The sequence below is a fragment of the Bubalus kerabau genome, chromosome 17 (genome assembly GCF_029407905.1).
Source record: "Bubalus kerabau isolate K-KA32 ecotype Philippines breed swamp buffalo chromosome 17, PCC_UOA_SB_1v2, whole genome shotgun sequence".
NCBI classification, from domain to species: Eukaryota; Metazoa; Chordata; class Mammalia; order Artiodactyla; family Bovidae; genus Bubalus; species Bubalus kerabau.
Window position 1 is genome coordinate 67319791 of NC_073640.1, and position 18556 is coordinate 67338346.

General features: G+C 45.0%; 2 protein-coding genes across 5 annotated transcripts in view; both read right to left on the reverse strand.

The window, feature by feature from the left end:
* Nucleotides 1–18556, reverse strand: part of LOC129632424 (NACHT, LRR and PYD domains-containing protein 2-like) — a 241784-nt gene that overhangs the window by 117782 nt on the left and 105446 nt on the right. The window lies entirely within an intron of this gene.
* LOC129630755 (leukocyte immunoglobulin-like receptor subfamily A member 6) overlaps nucleotides 5306–18556 on the reverse strand; it is a 39419-nt gene continuing 26168 nt past the window's right edge. Inside the window, exons 9-14 of the mRNA XM_055551248.1 lie at nucleotides 9771–10055; nucleotides 7409–7687; nucleotides 7093–7134; nucleotides 6509–6565; nucleotides 6256–6403; nucleotides 5306–5309 (exon numbers count right to left, since the gene is read on the reverse strand). Coding sequence (XP_055407223.1) covers nucleotides 5306–5309; nucleotides 6256–6403; nucleotides 6509–6565; nucleotides 7093–7134; nucleotides 7409–7687; nucleotides 9771–10055 — 815 coding nt within the window. The remainder of the gene's footprint in view (nucleotides 5310–6255; nucleotides 6404–6508; nucleotides 6566–7092; nucleotides 7135–7408; nucleotides 7688–9770; nucleotides 10056–18556) is intronic.

Genomic DNA, 18556 nt, shown 5'->3' on the forward strand with positions numbered 1-18556 from the left:
CAGAAAGAAAAACACCAGTACAGTATACTAACACATATATGTGGAATTTAGAAGGATTTACATTTTTTAAAAAATGATACAAACATAATCAAGGGAAGTTGTGTTGGACAGTGTCTGGGTCACACCCTCTGCTGGGTATTTTAAATACATTATGATGGACACTTTGTGGCACTTCATCCCCCTCCCAGCTATCTTGTTATTTTTATCTATTTATAAATAAGGAAACAGTAGGAGGACTCAATGACCCTATATGGCATGGCCTCTGAGAAGCAGGCTGAGTTTTGAAAACAAAGTTCTTACAAATTGGAAAGCCTGTGGCTTGTCTTATAGCTCACTTTGTGCAGAAAATTTTAAAAAGTCTTATGGAGTTTAGGACACTGAAGATCAGTGGTTCTCACTGGGGGACCCAGGGACACTGGGCAATGTTTGTAGGTATTTTTTGTTGTTGTTGTTACAACGAGGGGGCGCTCCTGACATTTAATGGGTAGATATCTCACCATGCACGGAACAGCCCCACCACAACAAAAAACTACCCTCTCCCCCGAGAATTTCAATAGTGCTGAGATTGAGAGAGCCTACAGTCTAGCCATTCATTGCTATAGAATAAGACAGTAGTCCTCAACTAAGCCTGATTTTGCCGTACCCCCACCCCAATCTGGCAAAGTCTGGAGACTTAAAACATTGTGGGGCAATGCACATCACATCAACATTACCATTTTCATCATCTTAAAGTACACAGTTGAGCGGCATTCAGGGTGTTCACACCATTGTGACCATCACCACCATCTAGTTCCAGAATGTCTCAGTTCAGTTCAGTTGCTCAGTCGTGTCTGACTCTTTGCAACCCCATGGACTGCAGCACACCAGGCCTTCCTGTCCATCACCAACTCCTGGAGTTTACTCAAACTCATGTCCGTTGAGTTGGTGATGCCTTCCAACCATCTCATCCTCTGTTGTCTCCTTCTCCTTCCGCCTTCAATCTTTCCCAACCTCAGGGTCTTTTCAAATGAGTCAGTTCTTTGCATCAGGTGGCTAAAGGATTGGAGTTTCAGCTTCAACATCAGTCCTTCCAATGAACACTCAGGAATGATTTCCTTTAGGATGGACTGGTTGGATCTCCTTGCGGTCCAAGGGACTCTCAAGAGACTTCTCCAACACCACAGTTCAAAAGCATCAATTTTTAAGCACTCAGCTTTCTTTATAGTCCAACTCTCACATCCATACATGACTACTGGAAAAACCATAGCCTTGACGTCTACATCTCCCCAAAAGGAAACCCCATACTGATTCATCTACTTTGTCTCTACTGATTTGACTACTTTGGATTTTGGTGGGAGGTCACAACTGGCTCTGTTATGAGCTTCTCTTGGGCACAGACCAAGGGTGCTGTGAAACCTTCTACAGCACACACCACAGCCCCACAACAGTTATCACCCAGAGGTTGAAAACCCCACAGCAGATGGAGAGCGAGCGTTGTATTCAGGATGTCGCACCTCCCACGGGTCCCCAGTTGGGTAGAGATCTAGGTGGGGGCGTGACTCTTCTTCAGCAGGCGTTAAAAACCTCAGCCTCATGGTATTAGGTGGGCCTCCCCCTGTCCATCTGGTTCCTCTCCTGGACCCCTCCCCCTCAGCCTCAGTCCCATTGTAGCTCAGCTCTGCTGGGGCCAGAGGACCGGGATGGTTTCAGAATCATGACTCCTCCTCTCACCCTCCTGCTGAGCCTTAGTGAGTCCCAGAGAGAAGGTGGGGGCCCCTTGATGCCTCGAAGTGGAGGCAAACTCTTGACTTTGGGGTTCACCTCACCAGGGCTGTCTTCCAGGGCTCTGTGTATGAGCCAGGAGATCCAGGTTTGGGAAGGCAAGTCCCTCCTCCGAAGTTATAATTATTTAACTCTCATTTTGCACAAGGTGATGGCAAAAGGCAGATCTGGGGTTCAAAAGCCGCTTCTGGGTGCTTCTCTGGTGGTGTTAAGCGTGTTAAGAAACTGCCCTCCAATGCAAGGGATGGGGGTTTGACCCTTGGCTGGGGGACTGAGATCCCCATGCCACAGGGCAACTAAGCCTGCACACCCTAGAGCCCGTGCTCCACACCTGGAGATGCCTGTGAGCCATAACAAAGAGCCCTTGTGCCACAGTGAAGACCCAGTGCAACCAGAATAAAAAATAAAGACCCCTGGGCTCACCTTTCAGTCGGGTTTCCCCTGGCTCACTCTGTCCCAGTCATGTGGGGTGTCCTATCACTCCTCTGCCTCGAGCCCTGCACCTCTGGTGGTTTCTGCCTGGAGGGTGAGGATCCGGGAGGCGTTTCAGCATTTCACGTGGTCATCCTTCTCAGCACAGTCAACATGTTCTCACCTAGCTGACCACCGGATCTCATGGAGGTCCCTCCCCCATCACAGCTACCTTCTTCCATCACCCCTATTTATATCCTTCCAAGCCAGGGGTTCTTAACTGGGTAGTTCCTCAGTTTGTCCTCAGGGGGACATTTGGCAATGTTCATGGAGACTTCTCCCATGTGGCATGGTGATAAAGAACCTGCCTGCCAATGCAGGAGATGCAGGAGATACAGGTTCGATCCCTGGGTCAGGAAGATCCCCTGGGGAGAAGGAAATGGCAACTAACTCCAGTATTTTTGCCGGAAAATCCCATAGAAGGAGGAGCCTGGTGTGCTCCAGTCGATGGGGTCACAAAGAGTTGGCCACGACTGAGCACACATGCACAATCGACTCAGCTCATGGAGGTTTTCTGTTTGTAATAGGTTAGGTGGGTGGTGGTCTGGGTAGATAGTGGATAGAGGCCAGGGGTGCTGCTCAACACCAAGCTCAGGACAGTCCCTGCTATGGGCTAAATTGTGTCCCCCTCGAATGTACATATTGAGGCCCTAACTCCCTCCCCCTTCCCCATCCCCACCCCTACCCCTTGCCCACCACCAATGTGACTGTAATCAGAAGAGAAACAGATTTTGGCATCTGATTGTAGAGAAATCGAAACTGTGGTGTTAAATGAAGTCAACCCAGACTTGTGTCCAGAGAAACACTAAGTCCACCATAGAACCTCAAAACTCTGGCCATGGAGAGCCCTCCAAACCCAGTGGTGTAGGGAGAGTCCGAGTGAGTAGGAGGAGGAGTTAGAGAAAGCCAGCGAGGTGATTTTTTCAAGGAGGAAGTGGTCATATATAATTAACAGAAGAGCAAAGATAAGGACTGAGAGGTGTCCACTGAGAGTTCCAGGAAATTTATTAGGTTACAAAAACAGCTTCAGAGGAACTGAGGGGTGAGAACCAGTTTCTAGTGGTTGAGGACTGAGCCTGAAGGGGTAGAGTATAGCCTTGCTCAGGTGGGTGATGTCTCAGGGCGATCAGTCACCCCATCTGCAGACCAGGAAGAGTGGAAGGGGGCGGACCTTCTCTGAAAGATCATATCCATGCTCTGAAGATTTTGTTCCTGTTCCTGACTCAGGGTGAGAGAACTCTGGTACTGGTGGTGATGTAATACTGTGGAGCGCTGATAAATTCCTAGAATGAGGACTTCCCTGGTGGTCCAGTGGTTAAGGCATCACCTTCTAAAGCTGGGGGTGTAGGTTTGGTCCCGGGTCAGGGAGCTAACATCCCACATGCCTTGAGGCCAAAAAATAAAAAACATAAGACAGAAGCAATATGGTAACAAATTCAATAAAGACTTAAAAGTGGTCCACATTAAAAATTAAAAAAAAAAATCTGTAGAATGATGTCATGAGCTTATGCATTACTGAGAAGGAGTTATCAACTCCTCCTTTTGGCCAATGGAAGGTGAAAACAGAAAGGACATAGTTTGCCTCAGGAACACAGATGTTCATGGAGCTCAAATTCCATCCTTTCTCCCTGCCTCCTGATTCTGCAGCGCACCTGTTGTATGAGATGGGATGAAGAAAGCAGACAGGAAAGGCAGACCGGAGATCCTGTCTTATTGTTGTAATTGGGAAAATGGAAGAAACTGGGGCTAAACAAAGAAGGAAGAGAGGCTGAGCTGAGGGAGGAGAATGAGATGCCCTCTCAGTCTTCAAAGCTCACCTTTCCTGATCTCCATGAGACCAGCATCAACCGGCAGAAACGGATCTCAAAGCACATGGGCGCCTTGAGAAGTGAAGATGGGTTAGACTGGTCCTGGGCTGGAGTGATGAATGTGCCTCCTTAAAAATATAGATTTCGTTGGGATTGTTCAGTCGCTACGTTGTCTGTGAATCTGTGACCCCATGGACTGTAGCATGCCAGGCTACTCGGTCCTCCACTATCTCCTGGAGTTTGCTCAAATTCATGTCCACTGAGTCAGTGATGCCATCCAACCGTCTCATTCTCTGCTTATCCTTTTGCCTTCAATCTTTCCCAGAATCAGGGTCTTTTCCAATGAGTCGGCTTTTGCATCAGGTTGCCAAAGTATTTGAGCTTCAGCTTCAGCCTCAGTCCTTCCAATGAATATTTGGGATTGATTTCCTTTAGGATTGATTGGTTTCATCCTAAAGTCCTTGCTGTCCAAAGGATTCTCAAGCATCTTCTCCAAAACCACAATTAGAAAGCATCAGTTCTTCAGTGCTCAGCCTTCTTTATGGGCCAACATAAAGATATATTTAGTAAAAGTGAGAAAGAAAGGAATCTTCCCATTTTTTTTACAATAAGGATGGACCTTGACAGCATTATGCTAAGTGAAATAAGTCAGAGAAAGACAAATACTGTGTGATATCACTTAAAGTTGGAATCTAAAAACAAAGCCAAGCTTGTAGAAACAGAGAGCAGAATGGTGGTTACTAAAGACTGGTGGGTGGAGGAAATGGAGAGATGACATTTAAGGGAACAAACTAGTAGACGAATAAGTCCTGGAGCCCTAATGATCAGTATGGTAATGATACACCACAGTGTCACATGATAATCATAAAACTTGCTAACAGACCAGATCTTAATTATTCCAAGCACAAAAAAGAAATGTTGATAATGTGATGTGAGAGAGGTGTTGGCTAACACTATAATGGCAATCATTTCACAATAGATTAATGTATCAGATCAACAGATTAAATGCCTTAAACCTACAGAGAGTTCTATGTCAAAAATATTTCAATTAAAAATTTAAAAACACTTTTCAGTTTGGGATGACAAAGGTTCTCTGAAGTCTGTGGATGTTGCCCCAAATGTATCCTTTTCATATCACACCTGTCATGGTTCATCTACAATAGCAATGGGTGGGACTTCGCTACTGGGTTGTTGCCTCTTTAGCTCTTAATCCTATTGATAAATATGCATTTTCTGTACTGGTGGTTAAATATTTTGAATGTCTCTCATCTGCAGAGACAGCAAAAAAGAAAGAGGGATAAATAGCCAGGATGTGGAAGCAACCTAGATGTCTGTTGACAGATGAATGGATAAAGAAGTTGTGGTACATATATACAAAGGAAACTACTAAGCCATAAAAAGGAATGAATTTGAGTCAGTTCTAGTGAGATGGATGAACCTAGAGCCTGTTATACAGAGAAATAAGTCAGAAAAAGACAAATTTCATACAGTAAAGCATATATATGGAATCTAGAAAAAATGGTACTGGTGAACCTATTTGCAGGGCAGGAATAGAGATGCAGACACAATGGACATGTGAACACAGCAGGGGAAGGAGAGGGTGGGACAAATTGAGAGAGCAGCATTGAAACGTGACTACCATGTGTATAAGAGATCCCCAGTCGTAATTTGCTGTATGATGCAAGGAGCTCAATATGGTGCTCTGTGACTACCTAGAGGAGTGGGAGGTGGGAGGGAGGTTCAAAAAGGAGGGGACTTATGTATACCTATGGCTGATTCATGTTGATGTATGGTAGAAACTATCATAACACTGTAAAGCAATTATCTTCCAGTTAAAATTAAATAAATTTATAAAAAGAAGTAAGGATAAAGACAAAAGGAAGAAGGAAATATTCCTGTGGCCGTGATGTTAAAGTTGCTTTCAGGAAAGATGGGGGTGGTTGAAAATTTGGCTTGCAGGAAGGAAGCACAAGAGTCCTTTGAACCTGGAAGAGACAACAGGCTTGGTCTGCAGGAGAAACGTGCCGTCTTCATTTTCCTCCCGCCCAACTGCACGCAGTCCTCCCTTAGTTCTCTGCAGCAACTCCCTTCCTCCATGGGTTCCACACAGAGCTCCCACAGCCCAAGATTGGGGCCACTTTCAGCTCCACCTGCAGCCGCTGGGTCTCTTGATCATGTTTCCAGGGCTCTCTGTGCTCGGAGCCTTCTCCCGCACCCCCGACGTGAAGTCCTATGGGCTCTCTCTTGAGACTTTCTCCTGTGAAGCCAGTCTTCAAGCAGGAACCCCATGAGGGCCACTAGGACCAGGACAGCCAGGCCAAGCCGGATGAGATTCTGGATCATGTGATTCCAGAGCAGATGGTCTGGGTCAGAAGAACAGAGCTATTGCTCATGGGGAGCTACCAAGACAACCTCACCCCATCTCTCTCCCCTTTCCTAAGGGCCCACAGCCCCTGCTGCCAGCTTACCTTTCTGCGATTGGGTCCCTGTGGTTAAATCGTAGGAGTCCCAGTAGTCTGCAGAGAGTAAAGAAAGTGAAGAAGTGAGGAAAAGAGATGGTGTGAGGGACTTACCTGGTGGTCCCAGTGACTAAGACTCCATGCTCCCAGTGCAGGGGGCCTGAGTTTGATCCCTGGTAGGGGAACCAGATCCCGTTTGTCCCAACTAAGAGTTCCCTGATGCTTGGAAAGGTTGAGGGCAGAAAGAGAAGGGGACGCCAGAGGATGAGATGGCTGGATGGCTTCACCGACTCCATGGACACAAATCTGAGCAAATCTGGGAGATGGTGAAGGACAGGGAAGCCTGGCGCGATGCAGTCCATGGGGTTGCAGTCAGGTTGGACCTGACTAAGCGACTGAACAACAACGACTTTGACTATAGGTTATGAGTGCCATACAAGCAAGGGTCTTCGTCTGGTTGGCTGACAGAAATGTAGTTCATGGCTTGCTCTGTGCACTCAAGGGATATTGTGAACGAATGCCAGCTTTTTAGTGTGGTTGGGAGGCTTTGAGTCCTTCCCCTGAGTTTAGAAGTGTCTGTTACTCACCAGAAGAGGTGTGTTCGGTGGGCGCGAAGGTGGTGTCCCCGGCATCTCCTGGCACTGGAGACAAGGAGAAGATCAAGGGGTCTGGTCTTCCCACCTATTCCCTCCCCCATCCCCGCTCCTCTGCCCTCCATCTCTGTGGCAATGGTCCTCATGCTCTCGCTAGCTCCTGGACCTCTGGGAATCAATGTGGATGAGAGCATTGGTGCAAAGCACCGTCTCTGCATCACCCCACCTGCCTCTCTGCTGCCATCCTCATCGCTGTTTGGTGGTCATTTAGAGATCCAGAAAGGACATGGGGCAAAATTGAGGGGGAGGTCCTCACCTTTGACCAGGAGCTTCACAGGCTTGCTGGGGAAAGACCATGCGTGGTTGTTGTAGGAGCCAAAGCATCTGTATGTCCCTCCATGTGCTGGGGTCACAGGGCCCAGGTGGAACTCTGCCCGCAGGTTCCCATATCTGAGCTGGGGGCGGCTGGATCGTCCCCTCTTGAGCAGGAAGAACGTGCTTGTAGCTGTTGCCAGCTGGCAATGGAAGGTCACATTCTCTCCTGAGGTCACCTCAGACCTGGGTTCGACTGAGAGCGTGGGTGTGTCATACAGTCCTGTGAGAGAAGGTGGCGAGTAGGTTAAGAGCATCTTTTTTTTTTTTTGGCCATGTGCCACATGGGATCAGAGTTCTCCCACCAGGGATCGAACCCAAAACCTTTCCACTTTAAGGGTGGAGTCTTCACCAATGGATCACCAGGGAAATCCCAGTACAGAGCATTTGTATCCTGCTTACTGCATCTCCTAGCGTCCCTCTAGTCCTTAGGGCCAGGATATCACTGTTCGGAATCTTGGTCTCTTCTTCTATTTCCTAGATTTGTCTTGGTCATGGACACACCCTCCCTGAATTCTCCCTTCAAGACTGAGACAGTCCCTCCACCAGCTGCCAAGAGAGTTAAGAGGAATCTCTTTCTGGGAATTTCCCTACATCAATGGTCCTCAGCATTTGGTCCTTGGGACCAGCAATGTCAGCATCTTGGGGAAGCTTGTTAGAAATGCAAATTTCCAGGCTCTACCCCTGAACTATTGCATCAGAAACTTGGGGGAGGGGCAGCCACCTGTGTTTTAAAATCTTTTTGATGGGACTTCCCTGGTGGTCCAGTGGTTGAGACTCCACCTTCCAGTGCAGGAGGGTGCAGGTTCTATTCCTGGCTGGGGAGCTAAATCCCACATGCCTCGTGGTGGCCAAAAATCCAAAACATAAAACCCAAAGCAGTATTTTAACACATTCAGAGAAGACTTTAAAAATGGTCCACATTAAAAAAAAATCTTTAAAACCTCATTGCTACTTTTAGTTGTAGTAAAATATACATAGATTTACCACCTTAACTATTTTTAATTGTATAGTCCCACGATATTAAGTACATCCACATTGTTGTACAATGTCATCCCTGTTAATCCCCAGAATGCTTTTCATCTTGCAAAACTGAAACTCTATACGTTAAACATTAACTTTTCATTTCCCCTTTCCCCAGACCCTGGCAACCACCATTCTACTTTGTGCCTTTGAATTTGACTATTTTAAGTACCCCATTTAAGTGGAATGTACACTTATTGATCCTTTGACGGTGGGCTTATTTCACTCAATATAACATCCTCAAGTTACCAAGTGTCAGGATTTCCTTCCTTTTTAAGGTTGAATAATGTTCAGTTGTATGAATAGACCACATTTTCTTCATCCATTCATTCACTGGCAGGCAAACTTGTTTCTACCTTTTGTCTGTTGTGAATATTGCTTCCATGAATGTGGGTTTACTAAAGTCATCTGCACTTCTGCAAGTCCATAGGTGACTCTGATATTGACTTAAACTTGAGACCCACATCCCTCAATGGAAGGGAACCACCTGACCCAAGATTACCTGGCCACCTCAATCCTATTTACCTTGCTTTTTCCATACTGCCATTTCACCCTCACATGCTGTGTAGCTGATTTGAATTTCCTGACTTTGACTCATAGTCTATCTTCTGCTAGAACCCAAGAACCACAAAAGCAAGACTATTTGTCTGGAATCTCCCTAGGAGTGGTTCTCATCCAATCCCTGCCTGATGGGAGCACAGAGCTTCTAGCCTCATTTCAAGACTACGCTGAAAGGCCAGCCAGGTCCAGAGTTCCACATTTGTTCAGTTGAAGTCTCTGTCCTTAAATTTTTTATTTTTAAAAAAGTTTTGGCCACACCACATGGCATGCGGGATCTTAGTCCCCTGGCCAGGGATTGAACTCTCATCGCATGCATTGGAAACATGGAGTCTTAACCACTGGAATGACCACCAGGGAAGTCCCTGAGGTCTCCCTTGGAGTTGCACTGAACTTCAACTGCCCTTTCTGTGAGCAGTGAGGGCCTGTGCCCCTCACTTATCATAGGTGCTGTTTTTAAGGACACCCCACAGTGATTCCCTCTGGGCACAAACATCCATCTTAGAGTCTGTTTTCTGAAGAACTGAAGACCAATCTGCTTCTAGGACATAGAGACAATTCTCTAAAGATAACCCCATAGGCATTAACCAACCCCCTGCATTGCCCCCAAGACAAACTAATATCTGAGCAAGGCTTGGGAGAGACGGAGGGAGATGAGCAAGTGAGGACTTTCTGGAGGACTCAGGTTGATGAGATGACCTATAGCTGCACCATGGGACTGTTACCTGTTACCACCAGTTCCAGAGGGTCGCTGAGCTCTGACCAGAGCTCCCCACTTCGGTAGGAGCACCTGTATTGCCCTGCGGTGTGAGAGGTCATGGCTGGGATGGGGAACTTCACCCAGTTCATCACTGGGGATGACTTCGGTCTCTCCAAGGCAGAAAGGCCTCCCTCAAAGTGCAGTTGGTATTCCATGGCCTCGCCAGCTCCCCGACACCCGATGGTAGCCGGTCTTCCCTTTGGGATCATGAAACTGGGTCTGACCCAGATGGCAGGTTTCGAGAGCATCTCTGGAAGGGAATCAGAGGCAGGAGTTCCCAAGAAAGCCCCCTTTCCAGCCTACCATCCACCCAACTGCTGGCCGTGAGCCTTCCTAGCCAGTCAGAGTCCCTGGCCTTTCCTCCACCTGTTCTCAAGCAGACACAGTGGCTGAACCTAACTTGGGGGCTTTGAAGGAAGGACTTACGCTTCTGGGTGCTGCTCCTCTGGCTCAGACCCAGCCCTGGAAGACAGGAATGATGAGATATGTTGCCTCATCTGTGCTAGACCCCTCAATTCCAGCTCTCTTCCATGCAAGAACTCACCAAGGATGAGAAGGACAGCAAGTGTGGAAGGCATCACTCAGATTCTGCCTGGTAAATGTGGACAGCTGGGTGGAGATGGAGCCCCACGGGCCAGGGGGATGCTCAGGATGTGGTGAGTGAAGCTCAGGAGCAGTCGCCCAGGGGCTTTCACACCGATTTGTTTACTGATGATTCAAAGGTCTTCCTCCACCTCTGGCCATTGGCAATAAGGAAAAGACGTAGTTCCCATGATGCATCTGAGTGTATCTGTGGTTTCTAACCAGAGCCTCTGACCATGGTCTGGTTCCTGGCAGAAACTCATTTCTAGGTCAACTGATAAATTTTGAAATGGGGACGTTATGCCCAGGAAAGGCATAAGGCAGTGTACAGAGCAAAACCCTTAAAGTCATTTTAAAAATATGTGTTTGACTTTGGCTCCTCTGTGTCCAGCATTCATGTGCTGGGATGTTAATTGGTTTTATTAGAATGATAGAGGGACTTCTCTGGTGGCTCAGTGGTTGGGACATCACATTCGGACGTGGAGGATGTGGATTCCATCCCTGGTCAGGGAGCTATGATCCATGCCACATGCCACATGGCCAAAAAACCAAAATATGGAACAGAAGCAATATTGTAACAAATTAAAAAAAAAACTAAAAAAAAAAAGAATAAAATGATAAAACTGTCTTCTTCAGATTTATTACAATGTTTTAATAAAATACTATTTTTAAGCAAAAATATATTTCTTACATAATGACATTCCTTAGCCTTCTATAAAGCAGAATATTAAAATACTAAGTACATTAATATATTTTAAATGCAAAATGTGTCTGTTGTTCTTTTTTTAAGGGTCTAAATAATTTTTAAATAAATAAGTTATTTAATTGAAGTATAGTGAAGGAAATGGCAACCCACTCCAGTATTCTTGCCTGGAGAATCCCAGGGACAGAGGAATCTAGTCGGCTGCTGTCTATTGGGTTGCAGAGTCAGACACGACTGAAGCGACTTAGCAGCAGCAGCATAGTGGATTTGCAATATTCTATTAGTTTCAGGCATATAGCAGTGATTATAGTCCATAATAATTTATTACAAGATAATGACCATAATTCCCTGTGCTATATAGTCTATTCTTCTTGCTTATCTATTTTATCCATGTTAGTTTGTACCCCTTACTCCCATATCCCTAATTTGTGACTACCCACCTTCTTCTCCCGTTTGGAAACCACAAGTTTATTTTCTATTATCTGTGAGTCTGCTTCTGTTTTGCTTATACATTCATTTATATTATTTTTTAGTCTACATATAAGTGATGTCATACAGTGTTTATCTTTCTCTGTCTGACTGATCTTACGAAGCACAATGCCCTTGAGGTCCATCTATACTGCTGCACAAGGTAGAATTTTATTCCTTTTTATGGCTGAGTAGAGATGTTCAAGCTGGTTTTAGAAAAGGCAGAGGAACCAGAGATCAAATTGCCAACATCCACTGGATCATCAAAAACGCAAGAGAGTTCCAGAAAAACATCTATTTCTGCTTTATTGACTATGCCAAAGCCTTTGACTGTGTGGATCACAATAAACTGTGGAAAATTCTAAAAGAGATGGGAATACCAGACTACCTGACCTACCTCTTGAGAAACCTATATGCAGGTCAGGAAGCAACAGTTAGAACTGGACATGGAACAACAGACTGGTTCCAAATAGGAAAAGGAGTACGTCAAGGCTGTATATTGTCACCCTGCTTATTTAACTTATATGCAGAGTACATCATGAGAAATGCTGGGCTGGAAGAAGCACAAACTGGAATCAAGATTGCTAGGAGAAATATCAATAACCTCAGATATGCAGATGACACCACCCTTATGGCAGAAACTGAAAAGGAACTCAAAAGCCTCTTGATGAAAGAGAAAGAGGAGAGTGAAAAAGTTGGGTTAAAGCTCAACATTCAGAAAACTAAGATCATGGCATGTGCTCCCATCACGTCATGGGAAATAGATGGGGAAACAGTGGAAACAGTGTCCGACTTTATTTTTTTGGGTTCCAAAATCACTGCAGATGGTGACTGCAGCCATGAAATTAAAAGATGCTTACTCCTTGGAAGGAAAGTTATGACCAACCTAGTTAGCATATTGAAAAGCAGAGACATTGCTTTGCCAACAAAGGTCCGTCTAGTCAAGGCTATGGTTTTTCCAGTGGTCATGTATGGATGTGAGAGTTGGACTGTGAAGAAATATGAGCACCGAAGAATTGATGCTTTTGAACTGTGGTGTTGGAGAAGACTCTTGAGAGTCCCTTGTACTGCAAGGAGATCCAACCAGTCCATTCTAAAGGAGATCAGTCCTGGGTGTTCTTTGGAAGGAATGATTGTAAAGCTGAAACTCCAGTGCTTTGGCCACCTCATGCGAAGAGTTGACTCATTAGAAAAGACTCTGATGCTGGGAGGGATTGGAGGAAGGAGGAGAAGGGGACGACAGAGGATGAGATGGCTGGATGGCATCACTGACTCGATGGACATGAGTGAGTGAACTCCGGTAGTTGGTGATGGACAGGGATGCCTGGCGTGCTGCAATTCATGGGGTTGCAAAGAGTTGGACATGACTGAGCGACTGAACTGAACTGAAGTATTCCATTGTATGTGTATATACCCCATCTTCTTAATCAAATCATCTGTTGATGGGCACTTGGGTTGCTTCTATGTCCTGGTTGTTGTAAGTAGTGTGGCTATGAACATTGGGATGCATGTATCATTTTGTTTCTTTTGCATTTATTTCTGCCCTAATTATTAAGATTTCTTTGCTTCTACTAACCCTGGGGTTCATCATTTCTTCCTTTTCTAGTTGCTTTAGGTGTAGAGTTTGGTTATTTATATGAATTTTTTCTTGTTTCTTGAGGTAAGCCTGTATTGCTATGAACCTTCCCCTTAGCACTGCTTTTCCAGTGTCCCATAGGTTTTGTGTTGTTGTGTTTTCATTCATTTCTATGCATATTTTGATTTCTTCTGTGATTTTTTGGTTACTCAGAAGTGTGTTATATAGCCTCCATATGTTGGAATTTTTAATAGTTTTTTTTCCCCTGTAATTGAGATCTAATCTTACTGCAGATTCATTTCGATATTTGGCAAAACTAATACAATATTGTAAAGTTTAAAAATAAAATAAAATAAAAAAAAAAGATGTTTGGAATGATTTCAATTTTTTTGAATTTACCAAGATTAGACTTATGGTCCAGGATGTGATCTATCCTGGAGAAGGTTCCATGTGCACTTGAGAAAAAGGTGAAATTCATTGTTTTGGGGTGAAATGTCCTATAGGTATCAATTAGGTCTAACTGGTCCATTGTATCATTTAAAGTTTGTGTTTCCTTGTTAATTTTCCATTTAGTTGCTCTATCCATAGGTGTGAGTGAGGTATTAAAGTCTCTCACTGTTATTGTGTTATTGTGAATTTCCCCTTGTGTACTTGTTAGCATTTGCCTTACGTATTGTGGTGCTCCTATGTTGGGTGCATATATATTTATAATTGTTATATCTTCTTCTTGGATTGATCCTTTGATCATTATGTAGTGTCCTTTGTCTCTTTTCACTGCCTATATTTTAAAGTCTATTTTATCTGATATGAGTATTGCTACTCTTGCTTTATTTTGGTCTCCATTTGTGTGAAATATCTTTCTCCAGTCCTTCACTTTCAGTCTGTATGTGTCCCTTGGTTTGAGGTTGGTCTCTTGTAGACAGCATATATAGGGGTCTTGTTTTTGTATCCATTCAGCCAGTCTTTTGTCTTTTGGTTGGGGCATACAACCCATTACATTTAAGGTAATTATTGATAAGTATGATCCCGTTGCCATTTACTTTGTTGTTTTGGGTTCGAGTTTATACACCCTTTCTGTGTTTTCTGTCTAGAGAACATCCTTTAGCATTTGTTGATGAACTGGTTTGGTGGTGCTAAATTCTCTCAGCATTTGCTTGTCTGTAAAGCTTTTGATTTCTCCATCATATTTTTTTAACCATTTATCATTTATTTATTATTATTATTATTTTTTACTTTACAATATTGTATTGGTTTTGCTATACATCAACATAAATCCACCACAGGTGTACACGTGTTCCCCATCCTGAACCCGCCTCCCATCTCCCTCCCCGTACCATTCCTCTGGGTCATCCCAGTGCACCAGTCCCAAGCATCCTGTATCCTGCATCGAACCTCATATTTGAAAGAGATCCTTGCTGGGTACAGTCGTCTGGGTTGTAGGTTTTTCTCTTTCATCACTTTAAATATGTCCTGCCATTCCCTCTGGCCTGAAGAGTTTCTATTGAAAGACCAGCTGTTATCCTTACGGGAATCCCCTTGTATGTTATTTTTTGTTTTTCCCTTGATGCTTTTAATATTTGTTCTTTGTGTTTGATCTTTGTTAATTTGATTAATATGTGTCTTGAGGTGTTTTGCCTTGGGTTTATCCTGTTTGGGACTCTCTGGGTTTCTTGGACTTGGGTGACTATTTCCTTCCCCATTTTAGGGAAGTTTTCAACTATTATCTCCTCAAGTATTTTCTCATGGCCTTTCTTTTTGTCTTCTTCTTCTGGGACTCCTATGATTCAAATGTTGGGGCATTTAACATTGTCTCAGAGGTCTCTGAGGTTGTCCTCATTTCTTTTAATTCTTTTTTCTTTTTTCCTGTCTGCTTCATTTATTTCTATCTTCTACCTCACTTATCCTATCTTCTGCCTCCTTTATTCTACTGTTGGTTCCCTCCAGAGTGATTTTGATCTCATTTATTGCATTATTCATTATATATTGACTCTTTTTTATTTCTTCTAGGTCCTTGCTAAACATTTCTTGCATCTTCTCAATCCTTGTCTCCAGGCTATTTATCTGTAAGTCCATTTTGTTTTCAAGATTTTGGATCATTTTTACTATCATTATTCCGAATTCTTTTTCAGGTAGACTCTCTATCTCTTCCTCTTTGTTTTGGTGGGCATTTATCATGTTCCTTTACCTGCTGAGTATTTCTATGCCTTTTAATCTTATTTAGATTGCTGTGTTTGGGGTGGCCTTTCTGTATTCTGGCAGTTTGTGGTTCCTCTTTATTGTGGAGGTTCCTCTCTGTGGATGGGGTTGGACGAGTGGCTTGTCAAGGTTTCCTGGTTAGGGAAGCTTGCGTTGGTGTTCTGGTGGGTGGAGCTGGATTTCTTCTCTCTGGAGTGCAATGAAGTGTCCAGGAGTGAGTTTTGAGATGTCTATGGGTTTGGTGTGACTTTGGGCAGCCTGTATATTGAAGCTCAGGGCTATGTTCCTGCATTGGTGGAGAATTTGAATGATATGTCTTGCTCTTGAACTTGTTGGCTCTTGTTGGTGCTTGGTTTCAGTGTAGGTATGGAGGCTTTTGGATGAGTTCTTATCAATTAATGTTCCTTGGAGTCAGGAGTTCTCTGGTGTTCTCAGGTTTTGGACTTAAGCCTCCTGCCTCTGGTTTTCAGTCTTATTCTAATAGTAGCCTCAAGACTTCTTCATCCATACAGCACTGATGGTAAAACTTCTAGGTTAATGGTGAAAAGATTCTCCACAGTGAGGGACACCCAGAGAGGTTCATAGAGTTACATGGAGAAGAGAAGAGAAGAGGGAGTAGGGAGATAGAGGTGACCAGGAGGAGAAGAGGGGGAATAAAAAACGTGGGAGAGCAATCTAGCCAGTAATCAATTCCCTATGTGCTCTCCACAGTCTGGAACCCTCAGAGAGGTTCATGGAGTTACACAGAGAAGAAAAGAGGGAGGAAGGAGATAGAGGTGACCAGGAGGAGAAAAGGGGGAATCAAAAGGAGAGAGAGAGAGAGAAAGAGAGAGAGAGATCTAGCTAGTAATCAGTTCCCTAAGTGTTCTCTACAGCCTGGAACATACAAAGAGATTCACAGAGTTGGGTAGAGAAGAGAAGGGGGAGGGAGGAGATAGAGGTGACCTGGGGGAGAAAAAGGAAAGTCAGAAGGGGGAGAGAGTAATCAAGCCAGTAATCACACTCCTAAGTAAAAATGGGTACTGAAGATTGGATTCTTAAAGGTACAAAATTGATAACAAATACCAAAAAGCAAAGGTTAAAAATCTAGAGTAGAGGTTAGACTCTCAAAAATACACTATTAAAAAAACAAAATAAAATCACAAAATTATAAAAAATATATATGAAGTTTGCTTTAAAAATAGGGTGTTTTTTTTTTTTTTTGCAAGGTAGTAGTTCAGTTCAGTCACTCAGTTGTGTCCGACTCTTTGCGACCCATGAATCACAGCACGCCAGGCCTCCCTGTCCATCACCAACTCCCGGAGTTCACTCAGACTCATGTCCATCGAGTCAGTGATGCCAGCCAGCCATCTCATCCTCTGTCGTCCCCTTCTCCTCCTGCCCCCAATCCCTCCCAGCATCAGAGTCTTTTCCAATGAGTTAACTCTTCGCATGAGGTGGCCAAAGTACTGGACTTTGTAGGTTATAAAAATGAAAATTAAAGGATTAATTGAGGACTTAAAAATAGGAAAAAATTTTAAATTAAAAAAATGATAATAGTAAAAGTATATCTAAGAATTTCTCTGGAGCTGTTGTGGGCAGTATGGGGTCAGTTCAGTTTCAGATAGCTCATTGTTCCATCTTAAACATCTCAAGATTTATAGGCCCCTTCCAATGTATTTGGTTGTAACTACAGGGTTTTAATCTGTTGCACCTGTCACTTCCAAAGCGGTTCCCTCTGTTTATTTTGGCTTCTTCTGTTTTCAGGTCTCTTCAGTGTCTAATTTCTGCCCTGACACAAGGGGGCGAGGTGGTCTCTTATTTAGGCTCATTTGTTCAGGTGTGCTGTGGGGAGGGAGGAACACTGCAAACAAATATCACTAGCGTGTGTGGGGAGTGCTCACAGTGTCTGGGCCACACTGGGTTTGCCCCGCTTATGGCGTGTATGCTTTCCCAGTCTACACTGCTCAGTCTCCAGGTTGCTCTGCAGGGGAACTTTCTGAGGTGGACCTTGGGTTGCGTGCACTTCCCAGGTCTAAGCCACTCAGGTTCAGGTTCTTGGGTACTTCACAAAGGCGCAGACTCTGTTGGGCTGTGTTTTGTGCCCTTCCCATGTCTGAGCAGCTCAGGCAACCAGGTGCTTGGCAAGCGCAGTCTCTTCAGGTGGGGGGTGCATTTTATCACCTCCCCCATCCCAGCCGCTTGGTTTTCTGGGTGCGCAGTGCTCACGCCTTCTCAGGTGTGCTGTGTGTCTCTTCTGGGGAGCTGATCTCTGGCTGCGACCCTGCCAGCACATGTCAACCGTCCAGGATCCCAGGTTTTGGTTAGCAACTGGGAGCTTTCTCACAGTTTGATAGAGGATGCCATCTCTGGGGCTGAGATTGCCCCTTTCCGGCTCTGGCTGCCCCCTGCCTGCCTCCCTGCCTCTGGTGGGGGATGGGCTGGTCCGCAGCCGGCTAGCTCTCCTCTGGTATTCGCTCAGTCCTTTGTTCTGAGAGCAGGCCGGCAGTGCCCTGCTGCTGCTGCTGCTGCTGCTGCTAAGTCGCTTCAGTCGTGTCCAACTCTGTGCGACCTCATAGACGGCAGCCCACCAGGCTCCTCGGTCCCTGGGATTCTCCAGGCAAGAACACTGGAGTGGGTTGCCATTTCCTTCTCCAATGCATGAAAGTGAAGAGTGAGTGAAGTTGCTCAGTCGTGTCCGACTCTTAGCAACCCCATGGACTGCAGCCTACCAGGCTCCTCCGTCCATGGGATTCTCCAGGCAAGAGTACTGGAGTGGGTTGCCATTGCCTTCTCCTAGGTTAGGGCTTTTCATGGGATAGTTCTCTCTCTCTCTCTCTCTCTCTCTCTCTCTCTCTCTCTGGCTATCACACAGTTTGGGTTGCTATCTCACATTAGCTCCCTCAGATTTCCCTCTGGGCATTCAGGCCCGGTCCTTACCCTAAGCAATGCAGCCCACGCCTCCCTGTCCAGCCCCTGCTTGCTGGTGGCAGACGAGAGTGTCTGGGCTACTTTTCTGCTGGGAGTTGCCATTAGGCACATCATCTGTGGGTTTTATTTATTTATTTTTTCCTGCTGGTTATGTTGCCCTCTGAGATTCCAAAACTCCCCACAGACCTGGCAGTGAGAGGGTTTCCTGGTGTTTGGGAACTTATCCTAAGACTCCCTTCCAGGGATGGGTCTCTGTCCCTAACTGTTTTGTCTCTCTCTTTGTCTTTTTTTTTTTGGGCCTATCTCCTTTCAAAGA